The sequence below is a fragment of the Netta rufina genome (genome assembly GCF_964035555.1).
Source record: "Netta rufina genome assembly, chromosome: 14".
NCBI classification, from domain to species: domain Eukaryota; kingdom Metazoa; phylum Chordata; class Aves; order Anseriformes; family Anatidae; genus Netta; species Netta rufina.
Window position 1 is genome coordinate 11,655,333 of NC_140137.1, and position 27,268 is coordinate 11,682,600.

At 69.0% G+C, this 27,268-nt stretch overlaps 6 protein-coding genes across 6 annotated transcripts; 2 read left to right on the top strand and 4 right to left on the bottom strand.

The window, feature by feature from the left end:
* Nucleotides 1-261: 261 nt before the first annotated feature.
* DOK3 (docking protein 3) lies at nt 262-3,118 on the bottom strand (the record flags this gene model as incomplete). Its single annotated transcript, XM_084295450.1, has 5 exons — nt 262-996; nt 1,078-1,250; nt 1,329-1,422; nt 1,501-1,794; nt 2,888-3,118. 5 exons carry the CDS (start codon nt 3,116-3,118, stop codon nt 262-264), a joined length of 1,527 nt encoding a protein of 508 aa, XP_084151576.1.
* On the bottom strand, nt 2,616-8,379 carry DDX41 (DEAD-box helicase 41). The gene is made up of 17 exons (XM_084295570.1): nt 8,340-8,379; nt 8,159-8,260; nt 7,910-8,069; nt 7,752-7,826; nt 7,381-7,441; nt 6,652-6,788; nt 6,360-6,432; nt 6,065-6,218; nt 5,791-5,927; nt 5,454-5,616; nt 5,222-5,353; nt 5,023-5,094; nt 4,796-4,892; nt 4,337-4,486; nt 4,159-4,230; nt 3,844-3,954; nt 2,616-3,723 (listed from the first exon to the last, which is right to left on the bottom strand). Exons 1-17 carry the CDS (start codon nt 8,361-8,363, stop codon nt 3,587-3,589), a joined length of 1,857 nt encoding a protein of 618 aa, XP_084151696.1. The 5' UTR covers nt 8,364-8,379; the 3' UTR covers nt 2,616-3,586.
* Nucleotides 8,380-8,611: 232 nt separating this feature from the next.
* Nucleotides 8,612-15,834, bottom strand: FAM193B (family with sequence similarity 193 member B). Its single transcript, XM_084295573.1, is given in 11 exon segments — nt 8,612-8,967; nt 9,072-9,147; nt 9,319-10,342; nt 10,834-11,070; nt 11,443-11,638; nt 12,281-12,695; nt 13,098-13,307; nt 13,629-13,851; nt 13,969-14,208; nt 15,525-15,636; nt 15,638-15,834. Coding segments are annotated over 11 exon segments (2,955 nt in total). The 5' UTR covers nt 15,763-15,834; the 3' UTR covers nt 8,612-8,870.
* A 5,264-nt stretch (nt 15,835-21,098) lies between these two features.
* MXD3 (MAX dimerization protein 3) lies at nt 21,099-22,123 on the top strand (the record flags this gene model as incomplete). The annotated part of the gene is made up of 5 exons (XM_084294998.1): nt 21,099-21,295; nt 21,388-21,417; nt 21,527-21,638; nt 21,741-21,927; nt 22,008-22,123. The coding sequence occupies 5 exons, from the start codon at nt 21,099-21,101 to the stop codon at nt 22,121-22,123; spliced, it is 642 nt and encodes a 213-aa protein (XP_084151124.1).
* A 478-nt stretch (nt 22,124-22,601) lies between these two features.
* Nucleotides 22,602-24,483, bottom strand: PRELID1 (PRELI domain containing 1). Its single transcript, XM_084295538.1, has 5 exons — nt 24,283-24,483; nt 23,853-24,078; nt 23,664-23,777; nt 23,316-23,394; nt 22,602-22,894 (listed from the first exon to the last, which is right to left on the bottom strand). Exons 1-5 carry the CDS (start codon nt 24,372-24,374, stop codon nt 22,758-22,760), a joined length of 648 nt encoding a protein of 215 aa, XP_084151664.1. The 5' UTR covers nt 24,375-24,483; the 3' UTR covers nt 22,602-22,757.
* Nucleotides 24,484-24,609: 126 nt separating this feature from the next.
* Nucleotides 24,610-27,029, top strand: RAB24 (RAB24, member RAS oncogene family). Its single transcript, XM_084295094.1, has 8 exons — nt 24,610-24,747; nt 25,170-25,238; nt 25,338-25,416; nt 25,523-25,590; nt 25,688-25,787; nt 26,060-26,110; nt 26,221-26,283; nt 26,604-27,029. Exons 1-8 carry the CDS (start codon nt 24,631-24,633, stop codon nt 26,666-26,668), a joined length of 612 nt encoding a protein of 203 aa, XP_084151220.1. The 5' UTR covers nt 24,610-24,630; the 3' UTR covers nt 26,669-27,029.
* The last annotated feature ends 239 nt before the right edge of the window (nt 27,030-27,268 follow it).

The following is a 27,268-nucleotide window of genomic DNA, read 5'->3' on the forward strand; positions in this document are numbered from 1 at the left end:
CTTATATAGGGCCGGGAGGGGGGCGTGGCCACAGCGAGGCTCGGCCAATCAGCGCGCGCGCCCTCTCCCACTCCCGCCACCTCCGACGGGGCGGGCGCCCCCTGGCGGGATGGAAGAAACGGGGAGGGGTTGGGGGGGGGGGGCGGGCGCGTTCCCGCGGCCGGGGCCGGTCCCGGTGCGCGGCCCCGCGGAGCAGCAGCGGAGCCGGGTGCGGCTCAGGCCGTTTATTGAGCAGCCGGGGACAAAGGGAGCCGGGGAGGCTCAGAGCCAGTCCCGCGGGCCCGGCCCCTCCCGGCTCAGCAGGCGAACCAAGCGGGCCCGCAGGGTGCCGGGGGGTTTAGGGCCCGGGCGTCCCCCCGGGGGCTCCTCCGCAGCCCCCCGAGCCCAGGGCTGCTGGGGAGGGGGCTGGGGGCTGCCCCGCCGAGGGGCCGGGGAGCTGCGGGGGTCGTAGACGTGAGCAGCCTCGCTGCTGCGGCCCTCGGGGGCTTGGCGAGAACCCAGCTCCCAGCGCCCTTCTTCCTCTTCATCCTCCTCTTCCTCCTCGGCGGGGGCACTGGGTGGTCGCGGCTCGGCGGTGAAGATGTTCTCGTAGAGGTGCTCGGGGGGCGGCTTCCCCCCCGCCACCCAGGGCTCGCCGGGTGCCGCCCGCCCCGTCCCGAAGAGAGGCTGCTGGCCCCGAGCGATGGAGGCGTAGACGATGGGGCCGGGGGGCTCGGGCTCCGAGGGGTGGAAGCACAGACGGGGGGGCGGCGGGTGCGAGGGGGGCTGCGCCCTCCCCACCGGGGGGCTGGGCTGCGGATCCTTGGCCCCCGGGCCCCGGGGAGGGGGCTCGAGGCTCTGCGCCGAGAGCTGGGGCTCGGCGGGGTCCTGGCCCTGCTGCTGGGAGGCGATGGCGGCGGCCACGGCGCGGCACAGCTCCAGGGCCCGCGGGGTGCTGAAGGTGAAGGTGCCCTCGCCGGAGTCGCTGCGGCGGCCGGCCTCGAAGGAGAAGACGTTCTGTGGGGTTGGGGGGCACAGTGAGGGGCTGGAAGCTGCTGAGGGCAGAAACGGGGTGCGGGGAGGGCGAGGGGCACCCACCTGATCTTGGCCAAATTTGCGGAGGTAGGGGTAGGGCCAGGTGAGCAGGGGCTGTCGCGACTGCGCGTCCTTCAGCGTCAGGCTCTGGGGCAGGGCGGCCAGCAGGTAGTGCCCGTGGAGGCCGCAGCGAGCGGCAGCATCCGTGCACAGCACCAGCACCAGGAAATCGGTCACTGGGGGAGCAGAACGAGGCTGGGGTCAGCCCCGCTGCGCCCACCCTGAGCCCACCCCGGCCCCGCTGCTGCACGTACGGTCCTGCCGCGAGGAGTAGAGGGAGTTCTCCTCCATGGGGACATCGGGGCTGGGCTGGGGCTTGGCGCTGCCCGGCGCTGCTTGCTTGGTGCCCTGCAACAGAGGGAGGTGAGCGCGGCCCCCCCCAGGGCTCACCGGGGCCGAGAGCAGCGCGAGGGGTGCGGGCGGTACCTGGAAAGCCAGCTGGCAGAGCTGCTCGATCCACTCGTCCCGCTGCTCGGCCGCCAGCACGTAGCTCTTCTCGGTGGTGGTGAGGTAGAAGGCGGCAGTGGCTTTGGGGCAGCTCTCGGCCCCCGCGGGGCCCACGGAGACGCAGTCGGAGAGGCGGATGACGCGGCGGGCGCAGCGGCGCAGGGAGGATTTGTCCAGCACCTTGCCCTCGTCCCGTACGTCGAACTTCTCCATGCGGGCCACGCCGGAGGGGCTGGCAGCGAAGAGCTGCGCCCGCACCTTCCTCCAGGAGCGCTGGAGCACAGAAGGGCACAGATACAGGGGAAAAAGGGTCAGCAGAGCTGCCTGCCACCTCCACGCTGCCTCTGCAGAGCCCTCTGTGGGCAGGAGCTTTGCTACAAGCGCCCTCAGCATCCCTCGCTGCAGCTCACTGAGTCCTGAGCTTTGTTCCCTGCTGCAAACACCGGCCTGCCGCTGCTGCTGCTGCAGCTGAGCCTCGCGAGCTGCTCTCAGGCCGGGCCGCGATGCAAATTAAAGCCATTTTGAGCTGCTGGGGCTCCTGCTGGCAGCCTCGCATCTGCACGGGGCCTCAGCGCAGCGAGGCCCTGCAGCTCGCAGCCCGCTTCCTCCCAGGGGAGCTCTGCGGTACCAGCGCCTTCCCAGCCCGTCATGGAATTGAGGGGGTGCGCGGCCCCCATGCACCTCGAGGCGCACGGCACAGCCTCCGCCCTGGAAAAAAAACCATGCTGCCGAGCACCCAGCATAGCCGCTGCCTCCCACGCGGCAGGGCACCGGCCCCACGCACGTAGGGACTGCCCGTGGCAGCTCTAGGACTCCTGCTGGGCAGCAAGGAATGAGGACAGGATGGCAGCCCCGCACATCCAGTGAGCACGGAGAGGCCTGGGCGCGGTGAACACCCCACTTTGCAGCCCCCTGGCACTGGAGCCACCCTACAAGGACTGCCACAAAGTCACCTATGGGGTACCTGCAGGACCACAGCACCCACTGCCCATCCCAAGCCCTGCAGCGCCGCCCCAGGGCGCTGCTCAGCCCACCCCGACCCCATCCCACGCCCGCTGCCCCCCAGCACACAGGCACGGAGCCGCGCCTCGTTACCACGCCTTTATTCATCAAGAGTCCTGCGGTGAGCAAGCAAGAGGGATGCAGCACGCAGGGCTGAGCACCAGCAGGTGCCTGCACGGATGGGTCCCCTCGGGTGTGGGGGAGCCCGCTGAGGGGGATACAGAGCACAAGGACCTCCCTGGGGGGACCCAAAGGGGTTTGGCTCCGTTCCCCCCTTCCCCAGGAGCAGGGGGTGCAGGCCTAGCATCAAAATAGATGAGGGCAAAGCTTCTATCCAGCCTCACGCCCCACCCCTGCCCTTTACCTTCCCAAATTTGCAGTGCTGCACATAGAGGATGCCATCCTTCACCGGGCTCTCCATGGGCCCCGCGCAGCCCCGGCGGTCAGCGCGAGGCTCCGGGACTCGGGCAGGCAGCGGCACAGAAACGTGACTGCAGCCGAGGTAACTGCGTGGGGCAGACTTCCTTCTCTGAGAGACTTCCCCTTTTCGGTGTGTGGGATGAGGGGCAGAGGCTGGGCCACGGGAGGTGTCCATCCGCCCTTCCTCTCGCAGCGGGGCAGCGGGGCAGAACGCGTGCCGCGAGAGCGAGGGAAGCTCTCAGGGGAGCGCCCGACGCGAGCGCAGTACGCGCAGCCCGGCTGCAGCAGGGCTCTTTGGGTGGCAATGGGAACAGCCACGAGCTGAGGATGCACGGAACGAGGTACCAGGGTACAGGGGAAAGGCTTAGAGGGGCTTTGGGGGGCAGTGTGAGAGTCCCTGGACACACCACTGGGCAGGGGGGGCAGCCCCTGGAGCTTCCTCATCCCCCTGGGCGCCGCCACCTGCTTGCCCAGCACCTCTCAGCAGCGTGCTGCTCCACACGCCTCCTCCTAGGGCAGGAGTTCGGGCTGAAAACAGCCCCAAAACCAGGCCACAGCAGCGCAGGAGAGCCCTCTGGTCCAGGACTGGGTCTGCATTTTGGAACGTGAGCCCCAGCTGACCGGGAAACAAAACCCAGGCGGGCTAGAAGTCCATGGAGCTGTGTGCCAGGTAGTCCTTGCGGCCGATGTTGCTGACTTGCTTGGTCTGCATCGCCTCCAGCTTGGGGCAGTCGGTGATGCGATGGCCCAGGCCGCCGCAGAAAGCACAGCCACGTTCCCCTGTAACGGGAGGAACGGGGTCAGGCCGAGCCACCCCACAAGCAACGGGGGCGCTGCCTGCAGCCCACATCCCTCCATCGGCCCCACAGAAGTTCCCCGTTCGCAGCCGGGCTCTCTCACCTCCGATCTCCAGCATGGTCTCATCCCCGCAGTGCAGCACCTGCAGCACGGGTGGCACCTTCTGCTTCGCCTCCAGGAGCAGCGCCTTCAGGTCCATCAGCACCGACTCATCTGGGGGCAGAGACGTGGGTCAGACGCAGCCCCAGCAGGAGCCCGACCCCACAGAGCCCCGAGGATGCGGCAGAGGGCACCGATTTCCCCTCCCATTACCCATCCCTGCTATGGGAACATTTCCCTCGCCAAAGCAGGGGCAGCTTTGTCCAGCTGCGTGGGGCTGCAGCCCACCCCGACTCCCCCAGCCCCGACCCTTCTCACCGCAGGCTTTGTTGATGAAGGTGGTGGCGATGCCGGTGTTGCCGGAGCGGCCCGTGCGCCCGATGCGGTGAACTGCAGAGAAGCAGAGAGGGGTCAGGCTCAGGGAAACACATCCTGACAGCCAGCCCCTGCCCCCACGAGCACCAGGACAGGCACCCCCGCAGCGCCCGTTCCGCACCGTAGTTCTCGATCTCCTCCGGCATGTCGTAGTTGATGACGTGCTGGATAGCCGGGAAGTCCAAGCCCTTGGAGGCGACATCAGTGGCAACCAGGACGTCCTTCTTCCCGTCCCGGAAAGCCTCGATGGCTTTTGTCCGTTCCTCCTGATCTGCAAAGGCCCAGCACAGGAGATCAGCAAGGGGCAGAGCTCCCGCTCCCACCTCCTGCAGCAACCCCTGCGGCCTCAAAGGCGAGCACCACTCAGCCTGCGTGAGGACCCAGGCATCCTGTCCCCAAATAAAGAGGCAGAGGGACCTGCGTGATGTTCACACCCGCAGTGTTCACTCCTAGGACTGCTGACACCAGCACAGTTTGCCCTCAGACCATCCCAAACCGCTGGGTGCTGGGACCCTACACACTGTGAGTGGGATCAGACAGGGCCACGCCAGGCTCACGCCTCCCCGGCGCTCTCACCGACCTTTTCCCCCGTGGATGGCCACCGCCTCCACCCCCTTGAGCAGCAGGTACTCGTGGATCGCGTCGACGTCTGCCTTCTTCTCCGCGAAGATCAGCACCTGCCACAACACAGATATCTTAAAAAAAGTAGCCTGTGCGTGCTGGCAAAGAGCACGATGCCCTGAGAAACCCGTTCTCTCCCAAACAGAGGCTGCAGCAGCTCCAGGGCAGCCAGAGCGCGTTACTCACGGGTGGGGGAGTCTTCTGCAGGCACTCGAGGAGGTACACCATCTTGGCCTCCTCCTTCACGTACTCCACTTCCTAGGAAGAAGCAAAAAGATGGGTCAGGCAGGCAGCAGAGAGATTAACCCCTTGGCTGGCAGGGAGAGGTACAGGCGCCCCCAAAAACCATGCTGGGTTCCACACGGGGAGCTCCCAAGCACTTCACCTGCACAACGTCCAGGCTGGCAGCACCTGCTCGCCCTACGTTGATGGTGATGGGCTTCACCAGGGCACTCTTGGCAAAGTTCTGGATCTTCTTGGGCATCGTGGCACTGAAGAGGAGCGTCTGCCGCTGGCCCTGCGTGGGGAACAGGGCACAGGCGAGGACTTAGAGCTCGCCCAAAGAGGTGGGCGTAGGGATCGAGCTTTAGGGCGCTCGTATCCCACCAGCCCAGTACCTTGAAGTAGGAGAAGATGGTGCGGATGTCCCCCTCAAAGCCCATGTCGATCATCCTGTCGGCCTCGTCCAAGGCCAGGTAGCGGCAGATGTCCAAGCTCACCATCTTCTTCTGCAGCAGGTCCATGAGGCGGCCCGGGGTGGCCACCATCATGTGCACGCCACTGAGAGACGAGGAAAGGCAGGGTCGGGAGCCTGGATTGCTGCCCCACACAGCACCCGGGGCCTGGCACGTCCCCTTCGCCCCCACCCCACGCAGGATTTCGCCCCTCAGCCCTCCTGCCACAAAAAATAAGCGTGGCTCCCAACCAGAGCACTTCCTCCCCGCCGGGCCTTACTGTTTGATGGTCTCCATCTGCTCCTTGACGGACATGCCCCCGATGCAGAGGGCGCAGCGCAGCGGGGGCAGCCCGTCCTCCTGCAGCAGGCGGCAGTAGTACTCGATGATGCCGTGCGTCTGCCGGGCCAGCTCCCTCTGCAGAGAGAAAACGAGAGAAAAAAAAAATTAATTCCTGCACGTTAATTAATTCCCTCCTGCGCAGGGAGAGCCTGAGATGGGTGCTTGATATCAATAACAGCTCCTCCCACCCCCACCGCGCCCCAGATGCTCACCGAGGGACAGATGATGAGCCCGTAGGGCCCCTCCCGCTTGGAGAAGGGCAGCCTCTTCTCCTGCTCCAGGCAGAACATGATGACGGGGAGGGTGAACACCAAGGTCTTCCCGGAGCCGGTGAAGGCAATGCCGATCATATCCCGTCCCGAGAGGCTGCCGGAGAGCCACGGGGTTACAGGAGGGATCAGGCCTCAAGGCCCGAGCAGGGGGAAGGGGCTCGCTGCCACCAGGGCACAGGGCCCGGTGGGCTGGAGGGAGGGGGAACAACTCCTGGGACATGGCGAGAGCACTCACATCGTTGGGATGCCCTGGATCTGGATGGGCGTTGGCTGCTGGATTCCCTTCTTCTTCAGGCCCCTCAGGATAGCTGTCAGGGAACAGGGGACACGCACACACTCACAACCCAAAGTCCTTCCTCCGTTTTCCCTTTTAATTCCCTCCTCAGCAGCAGCCCTTTGCCCAGCAGCCAGGTGACACAACCATTGTTATGAATTTAAGCTGTGACCCTGCTAACACAGCACGGATCTGCCACTTTCACTCGCTGCCGGACACGAGTGTCCCCAGAGAAGACCCCCCCTGCTCCCACCTGCTGGAAACTTCATCTCCTTGAAGCTCTTGATGGGAGGCGGGATGCCCTCCCCCTCCACCAGGATGTGGTACTTCTTGCGGACGCGATCGTGCCGGGCCTCGGACATGCCCAGGATGTAACGAGGAGCTCTCCAGCTGGGAAGGCAAGAGAACAAAATGCAGGATGTAAAATGTCCAGCGACTTCAGAACCAGCAGCACCAACAGAGGCTGAGGAGAGCTCCCTGTAGAGCTCTGTTATCCCACCATGGAAAAGAGCTGAGCCCAAGGGGCTTCATAAGTAGACCCAAACCAGTCCATTAAATATCTCCCCCATTTCCAAGCAGCCCCAAGCTAGCAGCTGAGAACTAACTAGAGGTAACGGGTGAACCACACCAACACATCTGGACACAGCCTGGTTGTTTCCCTGACACTGCAGGGCCTTGAGCAGCACTGGCTCCTTGAGCTTTCCCCTTTTTTCTCTTAGTTTTCCCCCAATATCTGAAAGCTCAGCTCAAGCCTTCAGGTTTTACATAAACGTCCTCTAACAAGAGTTATTGTATATAGAACAACATCCTGAACAGCTCAGCAACCTTTGATTTGACATACAGGGGCATGAAGCCAGGCAGCGCAGTAAAGCTGGTGGCCACAGAGCAGTGCTCTTCCTGCCAGGCTGCACAGCGTCTTGCTCTTGTCAGCTGCAAGGAAGCGAGGTTCCCAGAAAAACAACTCCCACACTGTGAAACGCACCTGGTTTTAATGGGGTCATCATAGGTGATGCCCTTTGCCATCTCCTTCACTGACATCAGGGCTGCAAGAACAAGGCCAACACAATCAGAGCGTGCTCTCCACCCCCAGGCAGCAGACATAAGGGCAGTCAGCAAGCCAGCCAGCACCTCTGGGTGCAGGAGCTCCGAGGACTGCAGCCTGCTGGGTCTAGGGGCTCCCAGCCCCTCCCAGCTAAACCAGGCAGTCAGAGGCCAGCTGAGGAGCTCGCAGTGGGATCCCTTTCCCAACCCCGGGGCGGAACATCACCAAGCACTGCACAGCAGGCAGCGCCCCTCCTGCTGCCCGACAGCTCTACAGACGTGCCCGCAGCCCACGGAGCTCCCAGCACTCACCTCTGCCCTCCGCCACACTCTCCAGGATCTTCTCCTCCTCCTTCAGCTGTTTCTCCTTGGCTGACTCCTTCCGAGCTGGGGAGAGCCAGGGAAGCCGTTAGATGGCCCCAGCACACCCAGGCAGCCACCCAGCCTTGCTGTCAGCTTCCCCCCCCCACCTTCCGCCTTCTCCTTGAGGTGCTGGTGCTGGTCCAGCAGGCTGATGTTAGACTGCGGCCCCAGGGGGATGTCATCCTCATCGCCGCGCTGCTCCCCGCCGCTGTCCCGCTGCTCCTCCTCCGACACCACCTTCCGCCGCATCTGCAGCAGCTTCTGCAGCTGGGGGGCACCGCGGGGAGGCCGGGTGAGAGGCGCCGCACCGGGACGGGGCCCCCCCGGCGCCCCCCGTGCCCCTCACCCCCCGTTACCATCTGCTGCTTGCGCTGCTTCACCGGCACGTAGGGCACGTAGTCGGCGTCATCCTCCTCCCCGGACAGCTCGGGCGACTCGGCCGCCTCCTCCCGCTGCCGCTGCGGGGAGAAACGAGGTGAGGGCGGGGAGCGGCGGCCCCGGGGGGCTGAGGGGTACCGGGGGGGGTCCCGGCCTCACCTTCCTGCCCGCCGCGGCCTCCATGGCGCCGTCGCCCCGGATACAAAATGGCGCCCGGCGGAAGTGCCGCGCTGTCGCCTAGCAACGGCGCGAGCCGCCCCCCTCCTTCCGCATTCGCTACGGGTCGCCTCGGAGGACAAACTTCCTCAGAAGGCGAAAGCTCTCCCTCCTTATCCCCTTTTAGCCTCCCCCCCCCCTAGGGCGCAGAACAAAAGCAGCAGAGGCCGGGGTTAAATAAAATAAAAAATTAAAAAGTTCTTTATTGGGTCCAGCACGGGCCTTTCTTCTCCGCGGGGAGCCGGGCGGAGAGGGGCGAGGGGACGGCCGGGGCGGGGGCGACCCCGTGGTGAGGGGGAAGGAAAGGGGCGAAGGGAGCCCCGGGGGTCCCGCGGGGCAGGAGAGCACCGGGACCCCCCCCATGGATGGGGGGGGACCCCACAGAGGAGAGCCGGGGGGACCCCCGGGGAGGGCGGTGGCGAGGGGCACAGTGAGGAGAGCGGAGCGGCCGGGGGCGGGGGGCGGCCCCGCGCCTCACTGCGCTGCGCTGGAAGTGGTTTTCTTCAGGGTGAAGTTGGTCCAGTTCACGGCCACCTTCTGGCGCGTCTGCTTGGCAGAGTCCAGACAGAACCTGCCGGGGAAAAGGAGGGAGCCCCCATGAGCCCACAGCTCCCCGAACAGCCCCGGGGTGGGAGCCAGCTCCGGGACATAGCCCCCATCCCGGTCCCACCTCACCTCTTGAAATACTCCACTTCTCGGTCAGTCTCGTCCATCTCTACCCCGTCTAAGTCCTTGGGCAGGAACACGTCATCTGGCAAGGCAGAGAACACAAGTTCAGCACCACACGGCAGCACACCCCACGCCCAGCTCCCTCCCATCACAATTCTTCCAGGGACGGGATTCCCCCACCAGGGCACTGGGACGGGAAGGGGGTGGCAGTGGGCAGGGGAAGGGACTGCAGAAGGGATCCGCTGTCACTCACCGATGGAGGTACTGGATTTCTCCACCTTGTTGCGGCTCTTCCTGCTCTTGCCCTTGGGCTGTGGGGACCCCCCCCGAGCAGTGGGGTGAGGCAGCTGCCGGTCCCCGGGGGCCGCGCTGGGCGGCGGTGCCGGATCCTGCAGCTCGGCTTTACCCTCTCCCCTCCGGCCCTTCCAGTCGCCGCTCCTCTCCTTCTCCTGCCTTGCTCCGCCGCAGCCCCAGGGCTGCCCCTTGCTGCCTTCCAGCACCTCGGTGCAGCCACCTGCCCGCTGCGGCTCCGCGGCACCGGGCTTCGAAGGGTGCTTGGTTCCCAGCACCTGCCCCTTCGCCCCAGGGCTCTCCAGCCTGGCTTGGCCCCCGGGCACCGCAGCAGCACCGTCCCCCTTCTTGGCCTGCCCGCTCTGCCGCTTATTTTTCCGCTGCCGGCCTCCCGCCGGCGCCTGCTCCGCTGGCTCCAGCCCCTTGGGCTGCGGCCCTTCATTGGGCTCCGGGCTCAGCCCGCTACCGTCCACGGCGGAGTCCGTGGCCTTGGACTGCACCCAGATCATGCGGGAGAGGCTGGGCACGGCGCTGAGGCGCTTCACCACGCCGTTCTCAGCCGGCGGGGCCGGCGGCGGTGGCTCCCCCGGCCCCTCGCCCCATCGGGGGCCCAGCTCGCCCCGCAGCAGCGCGTGGCTCTTGGCGGGGCCCAGGCTGAGCGGGGCGAGGGCCAGGTCTATGTCCTGCAGGTCGGAGGAGCCGTTGAGGTGGGAGAGCAGGTTCTTCTGCTCCAGGACAGCTGCCTTCTTGGGGAAGTCGTTGACGTCCAGGTTGAGGTCATAGACGCTGAAGCTGGCCCGGATGGAGTCCTTGATGGTGTTCTTGATCTCCTGCAGCCGGCTGCTGAGGAAGCTGTTGACTCGCTCCAGCTCCAGCTCCGGCCACTCCAGCAGCTTCTCCTCGGCCGGCTCCCTGCTCTGGCTGGCTGCAGGGGCGCGCTCTGCACGCTTCTGGGCCTCCGCTTCCAGCTGGGCTTTCTCCTTCTCCTGCAGCACAGGCGAAGAAGATCAGATGGGTCAGAGACAGGCACGCAGGCCACGAGGCTGGCCTTGTCAGGCAGAAAATCGAGGGCCAGTCCTCAGTGTGGCTTTCTCATGTCTTCCACAGCTCCCAGGCTGTCGGGTGTCCTCTGTGGGCACCACAGCAGCCAGCGCTCTGGGCACGAGGCAGCAGCAAACAGCAAAAGCTGTCACAGCTTGTCACAGTGTTTATCAGAGCCCCATGGTGTTTAACAGAGCAGTCTGGCCCCCCCAGGTGCTTTGGGTACCCTCTGTGTGAACAGAGGTGTGGGGAAGCCCCCCATGGAGCTGGGGGGTAAAGGATGCAGAACCCAAAAAGATGAAGTGAGAGAAAGCCCTGCAAGGAGCAGTCTTGGCCTGACCTTCCAAGATGAGGAGGACAGGCCTCCTTGCACGCTGTCCCCACCCTGCACAACAGGACGTGGCACAGAGCAGCCCTTCCCTCCGCCCAGCCTCACCTTCTTCTTCTGCTTGTGCCGTGCCCGCTTGGCCGCCTTGGCACTGTTCAGGGGCTTGGGCTCCGTGCTGTTGATGTAGTCCAGCAGCTCGTCCACGTTACGGTGGTCCACAGCCGGCTCTCCCGAGCTGCTGTTGTGCCCTAGCTTCTGCGGCAGCTCCTCTTTCCTCTTGGTGAGGCGCGAACGCAGCTTCTCCCGGATCTCGGCGTAGTTGCGGCTTGTGGGAGCGGCTGGGGGCTGCGGGAGGGATGAAACCCATCAGGCTTGGTGGGCACAGGGACCAGAATGATGCACAGACAGCCCCAGCTCCCACATAGGTCCCCCACCGCCCTCCCCAGCCGCTCCTGTCCCTGAGGTCTCAGTGGGATGAGTGAGCACAGCCCCTGACAAACTCTTCCAAGCCACAGGCAGGAGGCTGGGAGCAAGGGGACCAAAAGGCTGATGAGGCAGGAGGGAAGTCAACAGGGTGCAGGGGGTACAAATGCTGGCAGAGAACAGCTGTGGCCCGAGCTCCACACCTTCCCACCCTCCAAGCCCTGATTTCACAACTTCACAGCACACAGCAGAGCCCGAAGGCCGGGGCTGGCTGCAGAGCAGCCCCTCGCTCACCGCGTTGTGGCCGAAGAACTCGCAGTAGCAGCAGTCGCAGAACTTGCCGTCCTTCTGGTTGGTGGAGGAGGAGGTGCAGGAGCTGCGCTCCGAGCTGCTGTCCTCGTCCTCCCCGAGCCCCTCGTCCGCCTCGCACGGCTGCGGCGGGTGGCAGCCGGTGCCGTTGGGGAACTTGTGCCCTTTGCAAGAGGGGTCCCTGGGGAGAAGGGCAAAGAGGTGAGGGTGAACCCAGGGGCTCAGAATCACCCGGCGCCAGGTGTAGGAGCACCCCTCGACCCCACAGCACAATTCGCAGGGCGGACAAACCCCATCCCCTGCACCCTCCTCCTGCAGTGGAGGAGCCCAGCACTGGCCCTCCACGGGGAGCACTAAGAGGCAGAGAGGGACTAGTGGGGTCAGTGTGTTCCCTTCCCTTCCCAGGCACAGGCAGCCCAAAGAGGGCTGTAGGAGCAGGTGAGCAGAACCAGCTGTCCGCGGGCTTCATCTTCTCAAGGACCTTTGCCCAATCCCTCGGGTCTCACTGATAAAATTCCTGGTGGCCACCAGCAGGCTGGCCAGGCGGCTCCTCTGGGTCTTTTAGCTGGAGGAGGAGCAAGCCAGCAGTGTCTTCTGCACCACAGTACTACAGGACAACCGCCCAGAGAAGACACACGGGGAGAAAACGACCTTAACCCTCCGAGACTGGGGGTCTGCAGCAACAGAACCGGCCCGCAAACACGGCAGCTCCACACCACCGCTCCCTTCACGTGGAGAAAAGGCCCCTCCTCGGGCAGGGGCTGGAGAAGGGGCGCGTTGGCCAGGAGGAGAGGCTGGCGGCACGCGGGGGTCGCCCACTCACCTGTTCGTGCCGGGCAGCTGGTGGGAGGCGGGCGGAGGGATGAGCGAAGTGCTGCAGTGCCCGTTGCAGGGGTGGGCGCAGCCGGAAAGCGGAGGCGGCATCTTCAGCAGCGGCACGTTGGCGGGGGGCAGGTGGGGGCTCTTGCACGACCCCGGCCCGTGGGAGGCGACGCCAGCGGGAGGGGGCTCGGAGGCTGGTTTCGGGGCTGCCGCCTGCACGCTGGGCGCGGGGAAGAGCGCGGGCTGCGGGGAGGAGCCCGGCGGGACGTGCGGAGGGGAACCGAAGGGCCCCGGGTGGGCAGGGGGCTGCTTGGGGGGCACCAGCGCCGGCGGCTGCGAGGGGAGGCCGGTGGGGCTGTTGGGAGGAGCAGTGAGGTCCGAGTGCTGATGGTGCTCTGAGGAGTGGAAGGCCTCACCTGCGGGCGGGCAGAAGTGGAGCTGGTCAGGTGCCGGCTGCCCTGCGTGGGTCAGGGCCGTGCTCAGGGCCACCCCCCACCCAAAATCGCACAGGTCCCTCAGCACGAGGTCTACTCCTGCCTAGAGAAGGCTCCCAGGGCTCTGCTCGTGCCCAGAGGTGCCACAGCACGTCCTCAGCCAGATGCACAGGAAGCAGGACAGGGAGCACCTCTGCTCTCCGGGCTGCTTCTCCACGGGATCAACCCCACCTCCCCGCTTGGGACGTGGGCTCGAAGCCATCCCCACTCCCAAGGAGCCTCGGCAGCCCCTTGTCTCCCCCACAGGACCTGGCCCAGCCCCACACGAGGGGAAAAGAGGAGAAGGCAGCGCAGAGCAGCGGGCTGGGAGGACGAGGCACGCACCTGGCGGGGTGGCCCTCCGGCACATGCTTTTGAACTGCTTGGGCAGCGTCTTGCAGAAGTCGAGTGAGGTAGGCAGAGGCGAGCCCGGGGCGGCGCTGCCGGCTGCGGGGGAGGCCGCATGGCTGTAGGGACAGCCCTTGAGCCCCGGCGCCGCGGCAGGAGCCTGGCCGACACACTCTGGGGAGAGAGCCAGGCTGGGGTGCTTGTCGCCTGAAAGGAGAGCAGAGCTAGGGCCTGGCTGCTGCCTGGCATCCCCTGGCCTTTTTTTTGGGGGGGGGAGAAAGCAGCTCTGCAGCCTTCAGCACTGCACCGATGCTTGCAGTGACCCCAGGGCACGCCAACACGGTGCTGGAGCGGCACTCACGGCAAAGCAGGACGCTCTGAAAGCCCAGCACCTCTGCCCCTGCTGCAGCACAGGCATGCAGAGACCCAGCCCCCTCCCCTGCCCACCAGTCTGGTGTCCGCCAAAAAGCAGCCTCAGCCAAGGACCAGGGAGAAAGCCCCGCTCAGCCCCGCAGGGGTTCAACTCACCTAGCGCAGCAGGGGGGGCCCCGAGGGGACTGCCCTGCGCGGCCCCGTTGGTGTGCGGCGAGTTCCAGAGCCCCGAGAGCTTGTGAGCAGACAGGAAAGAGCTGGGGTCCCAGTCCCCTGAGTTCCCGTGGCACGAGGAGGAGGAGGAGGAGGTGGAAGAGGAAGAGGAGTGGGAGCCGCCCCCACAAGACTGCGACTTGCAGGACGTGTGGGACAACGAGACCTGGAGGGGAAAACACAGGGTGAAGCAGCAGCGGGGTCTTGGGGGGGGGAGGCGGGAGGTCCCACGGTCTTGGGGCCAAGACCCCCTCCGCTGCTCCAAGCCCCTGCTCCCGCCTACCGCCAGGGCCTGCTCCTGCACCGCCCGCCGCTCTTCCTCCTCCACGCTCTTCTGGCAGCTCTGGCAGATCCACAGCGGCATTTCTCCCAGGAGGTTCTGCACCAGCGTTGGCACGAAGTCCGGCGGCAGCCTCTCGCCGGGGGAAACCAGCCCGTTGTGGGACGGCCCCCCCCAGTCCTTGCGCTCGCGGTGGCACAGCAGGCAGCACGTCTGCACCGACTGGTTGGCGGTGGGCAGCCCCTGCAGGGGGGGACACACGGGCCACGAGTCAGCCCCGGGGGCACGGCACGGCACGGCTGGCACCGGGGCAGCCCTCGGGACGCTGGCATCAAAGCGGAGCGCTTCTCGCGGGCTACACGTGGGTGTGCGCCTAGTCCCAGCGGGGCAGAGCAGCCTCGGGTTTAAGATGTGCCAGCTGGGAGCATCGCAGCCCACGGGAGGGCCACGAGAGGCAGTGCCACCAGCAGCAGCACCACGCCAGCCTGCGAGGCCACCAGCAGCTCCCCCTGCACCTGCGCTACCGCGGGACCGAGAAAACTCCCCAGGCAGAGCAGGACCCACAGATGTCACCCTGTAGGGCCAGACCGGGGATCCCGCAGCCACCACGCTCCCTCCTCACCCATCGCAGACCCCCTTCCCCAGCACCCACACCCCCCGAGCCCCCCCGCCCGCCTCTTTGTTCCGCACTCCCATCGGCGAGGATGCGCCAGGGTGGGGAGCAGCCCCCCGGTGCTCTCCGTACGGGGGGAGGACGTGTCGGGGCTGGCAGCCCGGTGTGGGGGGACCCCATCCCGCGGGCTCTCCGCGCCGAGCCCAGCGCTGCGCGGGGGCCCCCATTGTCTGCGGCTGCGGCGGGCCCCGCCACAATGGGCGCAGGCTGAGCCGCTGCTGCCAAACAGATGGCGGCCCCCGGGCTCAAGGTGACGCTAAGGTCAGAGGCCATGGGGAGGCTGGGGGGGGGGGGGGGGCGCGCAGCCCCCTCCCCACAGCGCCCGGCTGGGAGGCTGCGGGTTGGAGGGGGGGCGGTGGCTGCGGGACCACCCCGCGCTGCAGCGGGGGCAGGTGGTGGGTGCTGTATGGGATGCTTTAGGGGATGCTGGAGGGGATGCTGGAGGGGATGGCGCTGCCCAGGGCGCCCAGCACACCCCATGCACACCCAGCACAGCCCCGCGCCCCCCAGCCCCGCTGCGTGCCCCATAGCGGGCGGCAGCGCCCTGGGGCCAGCCCACCCTAAAGAGCTGCGGATCCCCGGGCACAGTTTGCTGGGGGGGGGGCACCCCCAGACCCTGATATGGGGGGGGGGGTCACACCGCACCCCCAGCACCCCCGAGGGGTGGGGGGCGGCTGCACGGCGAGCACCGGGGCTGCAGGCGAGCACCGACGGCTCGGGGAGCGCCCCCCCAGCGCTACCGGGCACCGGGGGGCGGCCCCGAGCAGCGCGGAGCCCCCCGCGCCCCCCGTCGGGGCACCGCGAGCCGCCGCCGTCCCCGCCCCACCGGGCACCCCCCGGGCACCCCCCGCCGGTTCCGCACCCCCCGTTTCGCCCCTCCCGGTACCTGCGGGGCTGCTCTGCCCGGCTCGGCGCTGCCGCCCGCCGCCGCCACCACCTCAGACGGGGCGGGAGGTTCCGTGGATGAAGAAGAGGAGGAGGAGGAGGAGGAGGAGGGGGGGGGGCGGCGGCGGCGGCGTTGGGGTGGGGGCGGCGGGGGTCGCCCCGACGGCTCCCCCGGGGCGTTCTCGGCGGGTGGCGGAGCCGCCGGGAGCCGCCGCCGCCTTGTTCCGCCTGCGAGTCATGGCGAGCCCGGCCCGGTGCCCGCCGCAGACAGGACAACAGCCAATATGGCGGCGCGGCCCGGCCGGCCCCTGCCCGGGGGGGGGCGGCCCGGCGAGGCGAAGCCGCCGCCGCCATTTCCCGAGCGGGCAGCGCCGCGCACCGGGGCGCCGCCCCGCGGCCGGAGGAGGCTCGACGGGAGCCGCCGCCACTCGCCGGGCCCTGCCCGCCCCTCAAAACTCCGGGTTTGGGGCTTGGAGGTGCCCGGGGGGGGCCCCCTCGAGCCCCCAGCCCTAATTCCGAGCGCTGCCCGCTCGCGGTACCGGGACACGGGACATAGGCACGGTGCCCCGGTATGGGGCTCCCCCCCCGGACCGGCCGTGACTCAGGGACTTCCCCCCGCCCCGCTGCACCCCGGTGGATTTTTGGCTGATGAATTGGGCTAATTAAGCTGTGAGCCATCGCAATTAGCGCCGTCCGCAACGTCCTGGGGCACGGTGCCGTGCGGGAGCGGCTCGCCCTGCTGCCCACGGACGGCGGGGGCGGGCACCGGAGGGGCCGCGGGGACACGGGGGGAACCGGGAGGAGCGGGGCGAGAAACGGGCACCGACACCGGGCACCCCGCCCGCCCCGACGGGGAGCTGCTCGCCATGAGACGGCAGCGAGGAACCGGCCCGTCGGGGGGACGCCGCCTCCCGGTACCGGGCACCGGGCAAGCCCCGGGTCCCGCCGCGGGCCGGGCCGGGCGTGGCGAGCAGGGGTGCGACGGGGTCCGTCCGGCCGTGTCCCCGCGGCCGTAGACCCGAAGGTGGGCGGACACCGCCCCGTCACGCCCCCGGGCGGTGCCCGGTGCCGGCCCGCCCCGTCGGCGAGCGGCGGGCTCGGGGAGCCGGGCGGCGGCGGCGGCGGCAGCAGAGCTCCCGGTCGCGCCATGCTGCCCGCCGCCCTCCGGAGGTGGCTGCACCGGCCCAAGGTGAGAGCGGCGGCGGCGGACACCGCCACCCGCCCCGTCGGGGCCACCGGGAACCGTGCCGGGAACGGGGCGGCCGCCAGCCCCGGCGCCCCCGGAGCGGCGCCCCCCGCGTACCGGGGCCGGTGGGCACCGGGGGCTGCACCGGGGCGGGGAGCGGACGGAGCCCCGTCGGGGGGAGCGCTGCCGGTGCTACCGGGAGGGCAACGGGGGCGGCCCCGGGGCTGCGCTGCGGAGGGAGGGGGCGGCCCCGGGGGGCACCGGGGCCGGGCAGCGGGACTCGGGGGCTCGCCGCGACGTCGGTGGGTGCCGGGAGCCCGGCGGGGCTTGGCCCTCTCGGGGCAGGGCGGAGGAGGGAGCGGTGCCGGTGGGCCCGGCCGGTGACTCACGGGAGCGGGACGGGACCGGGCAGCTCCGCGCCCGCCCCAGCGCCGCCGGCACCGGGGCTCGGCACCCCCAGCCCTGCGGGCCCGGCTCTGCGGAAAGATTTAGGGAGCAGCGGGGCACGGAGCTCTCATATCCCGGTGCCCACCGCGCTCCTTGCCCGGGAGCCTTCCCGCGGACCTTTCACCCGGTCCGGTGTTTACAGCTGCGCACGGATCCGTGCCCACGCTCGCGGGATGCAGGCGAGCTTGTTCATCCTGCTCTGCCCTGGGGAAACTGAGGCACAGCTGGGTGGGGACGGCCGCCTCGGCCGGGAGCGCTCGGCACGGGGCTGCCCCGCTGGGAGCAGGACCCCAGGCGGTGCCCTGCGGCGTGGCACCCCCCCTGTGGCACCCCCAAATTGCCCCTCTGCTCTCCCCGCAGCGCTCCGACCCCCGGCTGCTCTCGCAGTTCTTCTTCGCCGACGAGCGGGTGACGCGGGTGGTGGCCGAGATCAACGGGCTGGACGCCGAGCTGGACCCGCAGCAGTACCTGGTGCTCCTCAACCAGCTCCACCTCAGCCAGGTACGGCACAGGGGCCCCCCCCCGGTGCGATCCCCGGTCCCCCGGGGTTGGGGGGTGGCTGTGGATGATGCCCGTGCCCTCCCCAGGCTCACCTGCTGGCCGTCATCGAGCGCATCATGGAGGAGTGCATCCCCACGCAGCGGCACAGCCGCGACTACCTGGTCAAGTTCCCCGAGGAGCTCTTGGTGGACAACCTGGGCAACCACATGCTGTTCGCCGCCGAGGTGAGCCCTGCGCCCCGGGGAGGGGGTGATGGAGGCCGGGTCCCCCAAGCTGGGAGGGCGAGGGGAGCACCCTGCCGCGGGCAGACCCCCGGGGGCCGGCTCCTGACCCCCCACTCCGGGTCCCGGCAGTGTCTCCTGGCGGGGACCTTCATCGAGGTGGAGGAGGCGGAGGGGGCGCAGCTGCGGCCGCGGGCCAGGAACCTGCTGTGCAGCCTGGAGCTGGTGCGCACGGTGCTGCGGGAGCAGAGCCTGAGCCAGCCCGGCACCTACCCCGAGCCCGTGCGGGCGGCGCTGGTGCAGTTCGACCGGCTCTTCGCGGAGTTCGAGCTCAGGTGGGGGCCGGGATGATGGGGTGGGGGGTCCTTTTGGGAGGCTGGTGGCACCTCATGCCCCCCCCGCCCTGGCTCTCCAGCTACGTGTCCTCGCTGGTGGCCGTGAAGTCCCCCGAGGAGATCTACAGGCAGCAGGAGATCATCGTGCTCTTCTGCGAGACGGTGGAGAGGTGAGGGGGCACAGCACATGGAGAGGGGGGCACTGGGGCTCTGAGCCCCCCGGTGTTGCCCCAGCCCCGCTGTAAGGCTGTGTCCCCCCCCCCGACAGAGCCCTGCGCTCGGGGTACCTGACCCAGGAGATGATCGACGGCTACGAGCCGCTGCTGATGTTCACCATCCCGCGCCTGGCCATCATCAGGTGGGTGCAGCCCCCTGCAGACGGGGTGCCCGGGGGTGCCCCGCGCCAGCAGCCACCCCGTGTCCCCGTGTCACACGCTGTCCCCTTCGCAGCGGCCTCCTCATCTACCCCGAGGGTCCCCTCAGCCTGGAGCGCGGCCCCGAGCAGATGTCGCGGGTGTTCAGCCCCTTCTACAACCTCCTGAAGAAGATCAGGTATGGGGGCAAAAAGGGGGGTGGCGGTGGGGAGGTGACACGGGGCTGACCCTGTCCCCTCGCCGCAGGGACCTGCTGCGGGTGCTGTCGGCGGAGGAGCTCTGCCTGCTGGAGAGGAGCCTGTGCACGGCCGAATCCGAGGATCCCCACGGTCCGGCCACCCCTCCGACCTGGGGGGCAGCCATGCCCGGAACGAGCCCCACTGCTCCATGGGGTCTCCTGGAAGCCCCCCACACCTGCACGGGGCGGTTGGGCCCCCCCGATGCTGTGGAAAGCCCAGGCACAGACAGGCACGTGGGGGTCTGCGTGGGGAGGGAGCGGGGCCCGATTTTTCGTGCCGCCCCGTGGGTAACCATCGCCTCCCCCCGCACAGCCCCCAGCCCCCCAGAAGTAGCCCAGGGCCGCGGCTCGAGGCCCCGACGGGTGCCCGCTGGTCGGAGCTGCGCTCGCACTACAGCAGCACCAAGGACATGCTGCACACCCTCTTCGTCTGCATCTCAGGTGAGTGAGCGCCTCGCCACCCCCCCGGCCACCCCCCTGGCCCCCCGGCAGCACCCAGAGCCCCGCTGTCGCGGCGCAGGGGTGGCCGATCAGCTCCAGACCAACTTCGCCAGCGACCTGCGGAGCATCTTGAAAACGGTCTTCAAGATCGTCGCCTCGCAGGGGGACCCCTCGGAGGATTTGGGGACCAGCAGTGAGTCACAGGGCACGGGGCACAGCTCCGCGCCTCCGGAGACGTTGTGGGGACATGGGGACAGTGTGGCTGCAGCACCTGGCAACTGAATCTGCTTTACTTGTCCCCGCAGAAGAGGACAGCGAGCTGCTCATGGGTGATGCACCCCGAGTGGCCGACTGCCCCCTGTGCCACAGCCCCACGGAGGGAGCCGGGCTCCGGAGGGCAGGTGAGGGGTGAGCGGGGCTGCCCTGGGCTGGGGCACGGTGCCGGCCCGGTGGCACCGCAGGGCTGGGGACGTTGCTGTGGCCGAGGATGAGGCTATGGGGGGGGTTTCAGCTTTGTGTTTTCCCCAGCAGGAGCCCACAGCCGGCCCGAGTGGGTGCCGGACAGCACGTGCAGCCAGTGCTGTGCCTGCCGCGCGCCCTTCACCCTGCTGCGCCGACGGCACCACTGCCGCAGCTGCGGGAAGGTAATAGGGGGGTTGGGGTCGGGCAGGGGCCTGCGGGGGTCCTGGAGCTGCTCAGCACCTCCCCGTCCCTGTGCCCACAGATCTTCTGCGCCCGCTGCTCGCCGCACACGGCTGCACTGCCGCACTACGGCCAGCTGAAACCCGTGCGTGTCTGCACACACTGCTACGCCGTGCACCTCTCCCCTGCGCCCCGGCGCTCCCGGAGCCGGTGAGGACCCCCCGGCTGCAGGACCTGGCTCCGTAGGAGGACACGGGACCGCCGGGAGCGGCTGTGCCGAGGCTGCAGAGCGGCTCCACGGCGGTAGGGCTCCGTGCCCGGCACCGTGCTGTGCCGGTGGGGCCGCGGTGGGCGCAGGACCGCCTCACCCCGCACGCAGTGGCCGTGCCCCCGCTCCCGGTGGGGCTCCCGGTGCCGCGACCAGGCTCCTGCTGCGGGGCCGGAGCTCTGCCTGGTGCCGTTTTTGCTTCGTTGCGTTTTCTCAGCTGAACTTTGGCTGCTGCTGGGCCCAGGGCAGAGTCTCCCCCGCCCCCGGGGCCCGTCCTGAGCCGTGCAAACAGCCCTCACATGACGGCGGGGCCGCCCGCGCCCCGGGGTGCGGTACAGGGGGGGCTGCCTGCCCCCTGGGGACCTCCCCGGCGCTCCCTTCCAGCGGGGTTCCAATAAAGAGCTCTGAGCGCTGTGTGCTGCTGCCCGGCTGTGCTCTGCGGGGCTGGGGGGCGGCGGGCACCCATGGGTGCGGGTGGGGCACCCCTGGGTGCGCGGGGTGGGGGGTGAGGGTGCCCCATCTGGCAGCGGGGTGGGGGTGAGGGGGGAGAGCGGCCGCGCTGGGCACGGGCTGGGCGGCAGCGCTGCTGTGCACGCGCCCTCGTGCACGCGCACGTGCGCGCACACCCATACACACACGCGCGCGCACCCACCCAGGCGCGCCCCGGCCCCTTTAAGGGGCGTGGCTTTTACCCCGCGGAGTGGGCGTGGTCATCAACGTGTGGGCGTGTCCACAGCGCGGTGGGCGTGGCCCCCGCTTGGCCCCGCCCCTTCCCGCCGATTCAAATTTGAAGCCGCCGCTTTCCCGCGCGAACGTGCCGCCCCGGCGCGCCGACGTCATCCCCGCGGGGCGCGGCGGGGCCAATAGGAACGCGCCCCCGGCCGCTTGGCCCCGCCCCCTCCGTGTCCCCCCCCCCCCAGGCATGGATCCCGCGGGCGACAGCATCCAGGCGCTGCTGCGGGCGGCCGAGTTCCTGGAGCACCGGGAGCGCGGCACCGCCACCGGCACCGGGACCGGCACCGGGAGGAGCAACCGGGCCCCGACGGCACTCGCGGAGGCCGAGCACGGCTACGCCTCGCTCTGCCCCGCCCGGGCCCGGCAGGCGACGGGCGGCGATCGGTGAGCGGGGGGAACCGGGAGGGCGCACGGGGAGCCCGGTGCCGGTACCGGGAGCTCGGTGCCGGTACCGACCGCCCCCCGCTGTCCCGCAGGTCGGTGCACAACGCGCTGGAGAAGCACAGGTAGGGGTGCAGGGAGTACCGGGAGTGGGGCTGGTACCCGGTACCGGGGAGAGGGGGGGGGGTCCCGGGCTGTGCCCCCCCCGCTGAGCACCACCCGCCCCGGCCGCAGGCGAGCCCAGCTCCGGCGCTGCCTGGAGCAGCTGAAGCAGCAGGTGCCCGCCGGTACCGGCACCCGGCCCACCACGCTGAGCCTCCTGCACCGCGCCCGGCTGCACATCCAGGTGAGCCCGGCACGGTGCAAGGTGCTGTGACCCCCCCCTGTCCCCGTACCATCACCCCGAGCCCAGTGACAGCCCCCTACGCACCCACCCCGTTCCCCGCAGCGGCTGCAGGAGCAGGAGGTGAGGGCGCGGCGGGTGAAGGAGCGGCTGCGCAGCCAGCAGCAGAGCCTGCGGCAGCGCCTGGAGAGGCTGCTGGGCCCCGCGGGCAGCGAGCGGCTGCGGGCGGACAGCCTGGGGGCGGACAGCCTGGACTCGTCCCGGCTCTCCGAGCACTCAGGCTCGGATGGAGGTCAGTGCGGGGAGCGGGGTTGGGGCTGTGGGGGGGTTGCGGGGCGGCTGCCGGGTGCTGACCCTCGCTGCCGTGCGCAGAGGAGGCCGAGGTGGACGTGGAGGGCGCGGTGTTCGGCACAGAGCTGCCGCCGCTGGCTGCCTTCAGCACCGGGAGGGACCACAGCTACTCCAGCCCCCGCGGGGCCTGGTCCTGACAGCGCCGCCTTCCGCACCCTGCCAACCTCCTCCTGCTGGAAATGCTGCTGCCAGTCTCACTGCCTGGGCACAGGGCACCGGGGGACACCAGGCAGAGCCGGGCATGGCGCGGCTAACGGGCCCCACTGCGTGCAGCAAAGCACTTCCAGGGGGGCGGAAGAGGCGCTGGCAGCTGGCCCGGCCGTGGCGGGGATACAGCAGAGCCTGAAGCTGCCTGCGGCTGGCAGCGGGCAGCGCCCAGCCCCGCCAGGCACAGCTACCAGCCTGCTCCGCCGCCTGCCGGGGCCAGGAAGGGGAAGTGAGCGCGCCGAGCACCTCGCCCGCACGCCCCCCGTGCTGCCCCGGCCCCCCTCCCCTGTACATACCCGACACTCTCCCAGTAAAGGCACTTGGTCCAACCCGCCTCCGCCTCCTCACGGCTATTCTTGCACTTCCCGGAGCCCAGCTCTGCGCCAGACAGGCCAGCCCCAGGCCAGGTCAGAGGTGGAAGTCGACTTTTTAATGATAATTACATCTTGGAAAGGATCTACCAGCAGCTGATTGTCAGACTAGTACGGTTTGTTTAAAAATATAAAATCTAAGGAGGCTCCCACCTGCGGTGGTGCAGCCCGACCCTTGCCTGTGCCTGGCCCCTCACACGTACTGCTTCTTCTTGGTGGCCGCCTTACTCGCCAGGTCCTTGGCTTTCTCCGTGGCAGCCAGAGCCGTCTCCTTGGCTTTCTCGGTTGCTTCCTTGGCCGTCTCCACCAGCGTTTTGGACGGAGCTTCTCCTGTAACAACAAATCGTTATCCCCAGCCCCGGCTAACCCTGCCCTGGCTGCTGCGAGCTGTCTGAGCCCAATCTCTGCCCCCGCCCCGTGCAGGGAGAAGCAGAACCCTGTGTTCCCAACCCGTGTGCATCGCGGCACGTCGCAGCAAGCTGCGGGCACGTGACTGCTGCCCTGCTGCTTCCCCCGCCCGCCTCAGCTCCACCCCTGCCCAGCCTCCCTGCAGGCCTCGGCACAGCCTGGACTCGCTGCCTGCATGCTCCGCTCTGGAAGAGCAGGCAGTGCCCTTGGGGCAAAGACGAGGATTTCACGGTCAGTTTAGCTCAAGCTGTGGCCTGTCCATCGACTGGCGTGATGCCAACATGACCTGTAATGCCCAGACACCCATCCCAGTCAGGCGCAGCCTCCCCTCTCAGGTGCTCACCTTGCATTTTTGCTAGCACGTATTCAAATCCCTTGGTACTCTTGGTCACGTTGCTTTTGAACCTCGCCAGACCAAACTCCTGCAACAGAAGAACCTGTGAGGGTGCAGGCCCGGACCCCTGCTCATACAGAGGGGCTGCATGCGGGGCGCTGTCCCAGCCTGACCAAACCCCCAGTGCCTCGCAGGAGTTACACTGCTTGGGGTGGGTGGTTTGGGGCTTCCTGAGAGCTTGTGAGGGGTGTGGGAGAAAAACAGCACAGGACAGAGGGAGAGCACAGCAGGAAGAAACAGCAGCACTAAAACCTCCCCAAATAGCGGGGCAAAGCAGGGGCTGTGGGCAGCACTCACCTGGACAGCCCGCGAGACGCCAAAGAGGCTGGAAGAGACCCAGGCCTCCCGCTTGACCTCGGTCCAGTTGCTGTTCTCCGGGTTCACCCGGTAGACGCAGCGCTCCTCCACCACCTGCGGGCACAACCCTGGCCGTCAGCGCTGCCTGGGAGCACCCCCACACCCGCCGCCCTGCCCGCCCGCACCCACCATGAGGCGCGCGTGGTTGATGTTCCAGGTGAAGGTGGTCATGGTTCGGTTCTTGGGGTCCACGATCGAGTCCTCCAGGATGTAGACGGAGTGGGCGACGTTGGCCGGGAAGAAGCGCTCAGCCCAGCGCGGCATCCGGTTGGTCTTGGTCAGGAGGCGCCGGGAGAGCAGCTTGTGGTCGGCCGTCACCTCCCGGTGCACGATGTCCTCGGTCAGGACATGTTTGCTGCGGGGAGGACACGGGGAGGGCGGTCAGGGGGGCACCGGGGGGCCCGGAGCCTCTTTGAGGGCACCGGGCAGGGAGCTCCGAGGGGCTCCGGGCACCCCCCGGGGGGGGATGCGGATCAACGGGGGGGGGGGTGAGAGGGGTGGGAGGGGAACCGGGGGGGTACCGGGAGGGGGGGAGGGGAGGTGGGGGGGCGCTGCGCACCTGTAGGGGTTGGGGTAGCGCTGCCAGAAGGCGGCGAAGACCTGGTCCCAGGGCCCCTTGAGGACGCCCAGGCTGGCGCAGTACTTCCCCATGGGCCGCTCTACGCCCCCTCCTCCCCCGCTGCGGCCCGGGCCCGCTGGGCGGCCGCCATGCGGCCTCCGCCCCGCCGCGCCGCCGCGCACTTCCGCCTTCGCTCGGCGCACGTACTTCCGCCTGGAAGCCCCGCCCCCTTCCTCCCGGTGCGCGGGGCGCGCGCGCGCGAGCGAAACAAACCCCGCCCCCTTTTCCCCCCCGGTAGCCACGCCCCCTTTCTCCCGGTAGCCCCGCCCCCCCCCCGGCGCGGGCAGGATGAGCGGGCGGCGGGTGGACGCCAAGGTGGTGCTGCTGGGCCAGGAGGGCGCGGGCAAGAGCAGCCTGGTGGAGCGCTGCGCGCACCGCCGCTTCCGAGCCGGGCCCTACCAGAACGTGAGGCACCGGGAACCCCCCCCCGGACACCGGGACCCCCCCCCCACACCGCTCGGAGCCTCCCCGCCGGGTCCCCGCCGTCCGCTCCCCGCTGTCCCCGCCCCGCTCCGGGCTCCCGGTGGTCCCCAGTGGTCCCCGCCGCGTCCCCGTCCCGGGTTCCCCCCCCCCCCCCGCCCCGTGTGCCCGCCCCGGTTCCCGTCCCCATGCTCGTCCCCCCCCCCCCGGGACTGCCCCCCTCGTGTCCCCCCGGTGTCCCCCCCCCGGTTCCCAACCCCGAGCCGGGTGTCCTCGCCATGTCCCCCCGGTGTCCCCACCCCCGTTCCCCTCCCTGTCCCCGTCCCGGTTCCCGTTGTGCCCCTCACCGGGCCGATCCCCACCGTGCCCCCCCCAAAATCCCCGTCCCCCCCCCATTTCTCTTGCAGACCATCGGTGCCGCCTTCGTGGCGAAGGTGATGGCGGTGGGGGACCAGGCGGTGACCCTGGGCATCTGGGTGAGCGCAGGGCCCGCGGCCACCCCCAGACACCCCCCCCCCGGTACCGGGACCCCCCCTCCAGCCCCAAAATGACCCCCCTCTGCTGTCCCCCCGCAGGACACGGCCGGCTCGGAGCGCTACGAGGCCATGAGCCGCATCTACTACCGCGGGGCACGGGCTGCCATCGTCTGCTACGGTACGGGCACGGGGAGGGGAGCGGCCGGGGGACGGGGGTCACGGTACCGGGGGGACGTGGGGGGGACGTGGGGGGCCCGGGGCAGGGCCTGATCCCTCTCCCCCAGACCTCACCAACAGCAGCAGCTTCCAGCGGGCCAAGTTCTGGGTGAACGAGCTGCAGAACTGCGAGGAGGTAAATAAATACGGGGACGGGCCCCGTTTTGGGGTGATTTGGGGTGGTTTTTGGGTGGTACCCGGTGCTCACCGCCTCCCCCCTGCCACGGCCCCAGGGCTGCCGGATCTACCTGTGCGGCACCAAGAGCGACCTGCTGGAGGACGACCCCCGGACACGAGCGGTCGATTTCCACGACGCTCAGGACTACGCCGATGGTACGGCCCCGCTGCCTCCCCGCTGCCCTGACCGATCCCCCGGTGCCGGTACCGGGGCTCCCCGCGCGGCGGTGGCAGGGCCTCGGCTCTGCCAGGAGCCTCCCCGAGCACGGCACGTCCCGACCCGCGGGCTGGGGCCGCTGCCAGCTGGGCCGGGAGCTCCGCGGGGCCGTGCCCTGGGTCCCGGCCAGCGGGCACAGCTGAGGGGTGAGCCGGGGAGAGCCGAGCCCCGGGGGCACGTCCCGCAGCACTGACCCCGCTCCTCGTTTCAGAGGTGAAGGCAGAGCTCTTCGAGACCTCCAGCAAGACCGGGCAGAGCGTGGGTGAGTAGCGCCCGTGCCGTGGCGGTGCCCCTCGTGTGGGGCTGGTGGGTGGCTGTGCGGGGTCTGGGGGGGCTGCTGGCACCCACGCAGCCCCCGTGTCCCCCCCGCAGATGAGTTGTTCCAGAAGGTGGCCGAGGACTACGTCCACTTCACCGCCTTCCAGGTGATGACAGGTGAGTGGGCAGGGCCCTGCCAAGCGCCCGGCGCCGGGGGTCCCACGGGGAGGGTGGAGGGGAGGGACGCTGCGGGGGTCCTGGGGCTCTGCTCCCCCCCCGGGCTCTGTGCTGGGTTCGTGCCATGCTGTTGAGGACGGTCCCCGTGCATGGTGTCCCCCTGTCCCCTCACCCCAGGCAGGGGGCAGGAGGAGCCAGATGCGGACCCTGCTTGGGATTTTTTGGGGATTTAGGGGGGGCTGTGAGCTCTGGGCTCCGTTTGTCATCGCGGTGTGGACGTGTCAGCAGCCTCCTCCTCCTCCTCCTCCGCTCTCTTCCAGAGGAGAAAGGCGTCGACCTGGCCCAGAAGAGCAGCACCTACTTCTACAGCTGCTGCCACCACTGAGGCCTCGTGCCCGAAGGGAATCGCTGCTGCGGGGCGGCCGGCCGGCGCTCGCTGGACTCCTCCCGTTTTTTTACTTGCTGTATTTTAGCTGCACGAGCCGTCCGCGGCGCGCAAAGGGAGCGTGGCCCCAAGGACTTGCTCCCTTCCCCGGACTCGGCGTGCAGAGCTGCGTGGGGCTGGAAGGTTCCTGCGGCGTGAGGAGCTGCGGGGTCGCTGCCCCCCTGACCCCGTACCCGCAGGAGCTGCTTCTCCGAGCCCCAGCAGCAGCCCCTAACTTATTCTCTCGAACCAGCGCCTGATTCTTCGCAGATTATTTAAGTGTCTCCTCCCGAGGTGTGCAATGTAAATAAAATGCATTGTGGTCTGAGAACGGGCTTGGGGTCCGATCCCGTCCCTGCACCCGGGGCCGAGCTCCTGCGCCCTCTGCACTCCTCAGCAGCTCCCGGGGCCTGCCCGACCTGCTGCGCCCGCTCTGCAGCCTGACTTCTGCCCAGGATGCGTCCCGAGGCTTTGTCCTGGCTTGCCCTGTCCCTGCCGTGGGGCACGGGGTCACTGCACCAGGTTTGTGCCCTGGGTGAGCTCGAGGTGCCTCCCACCCAC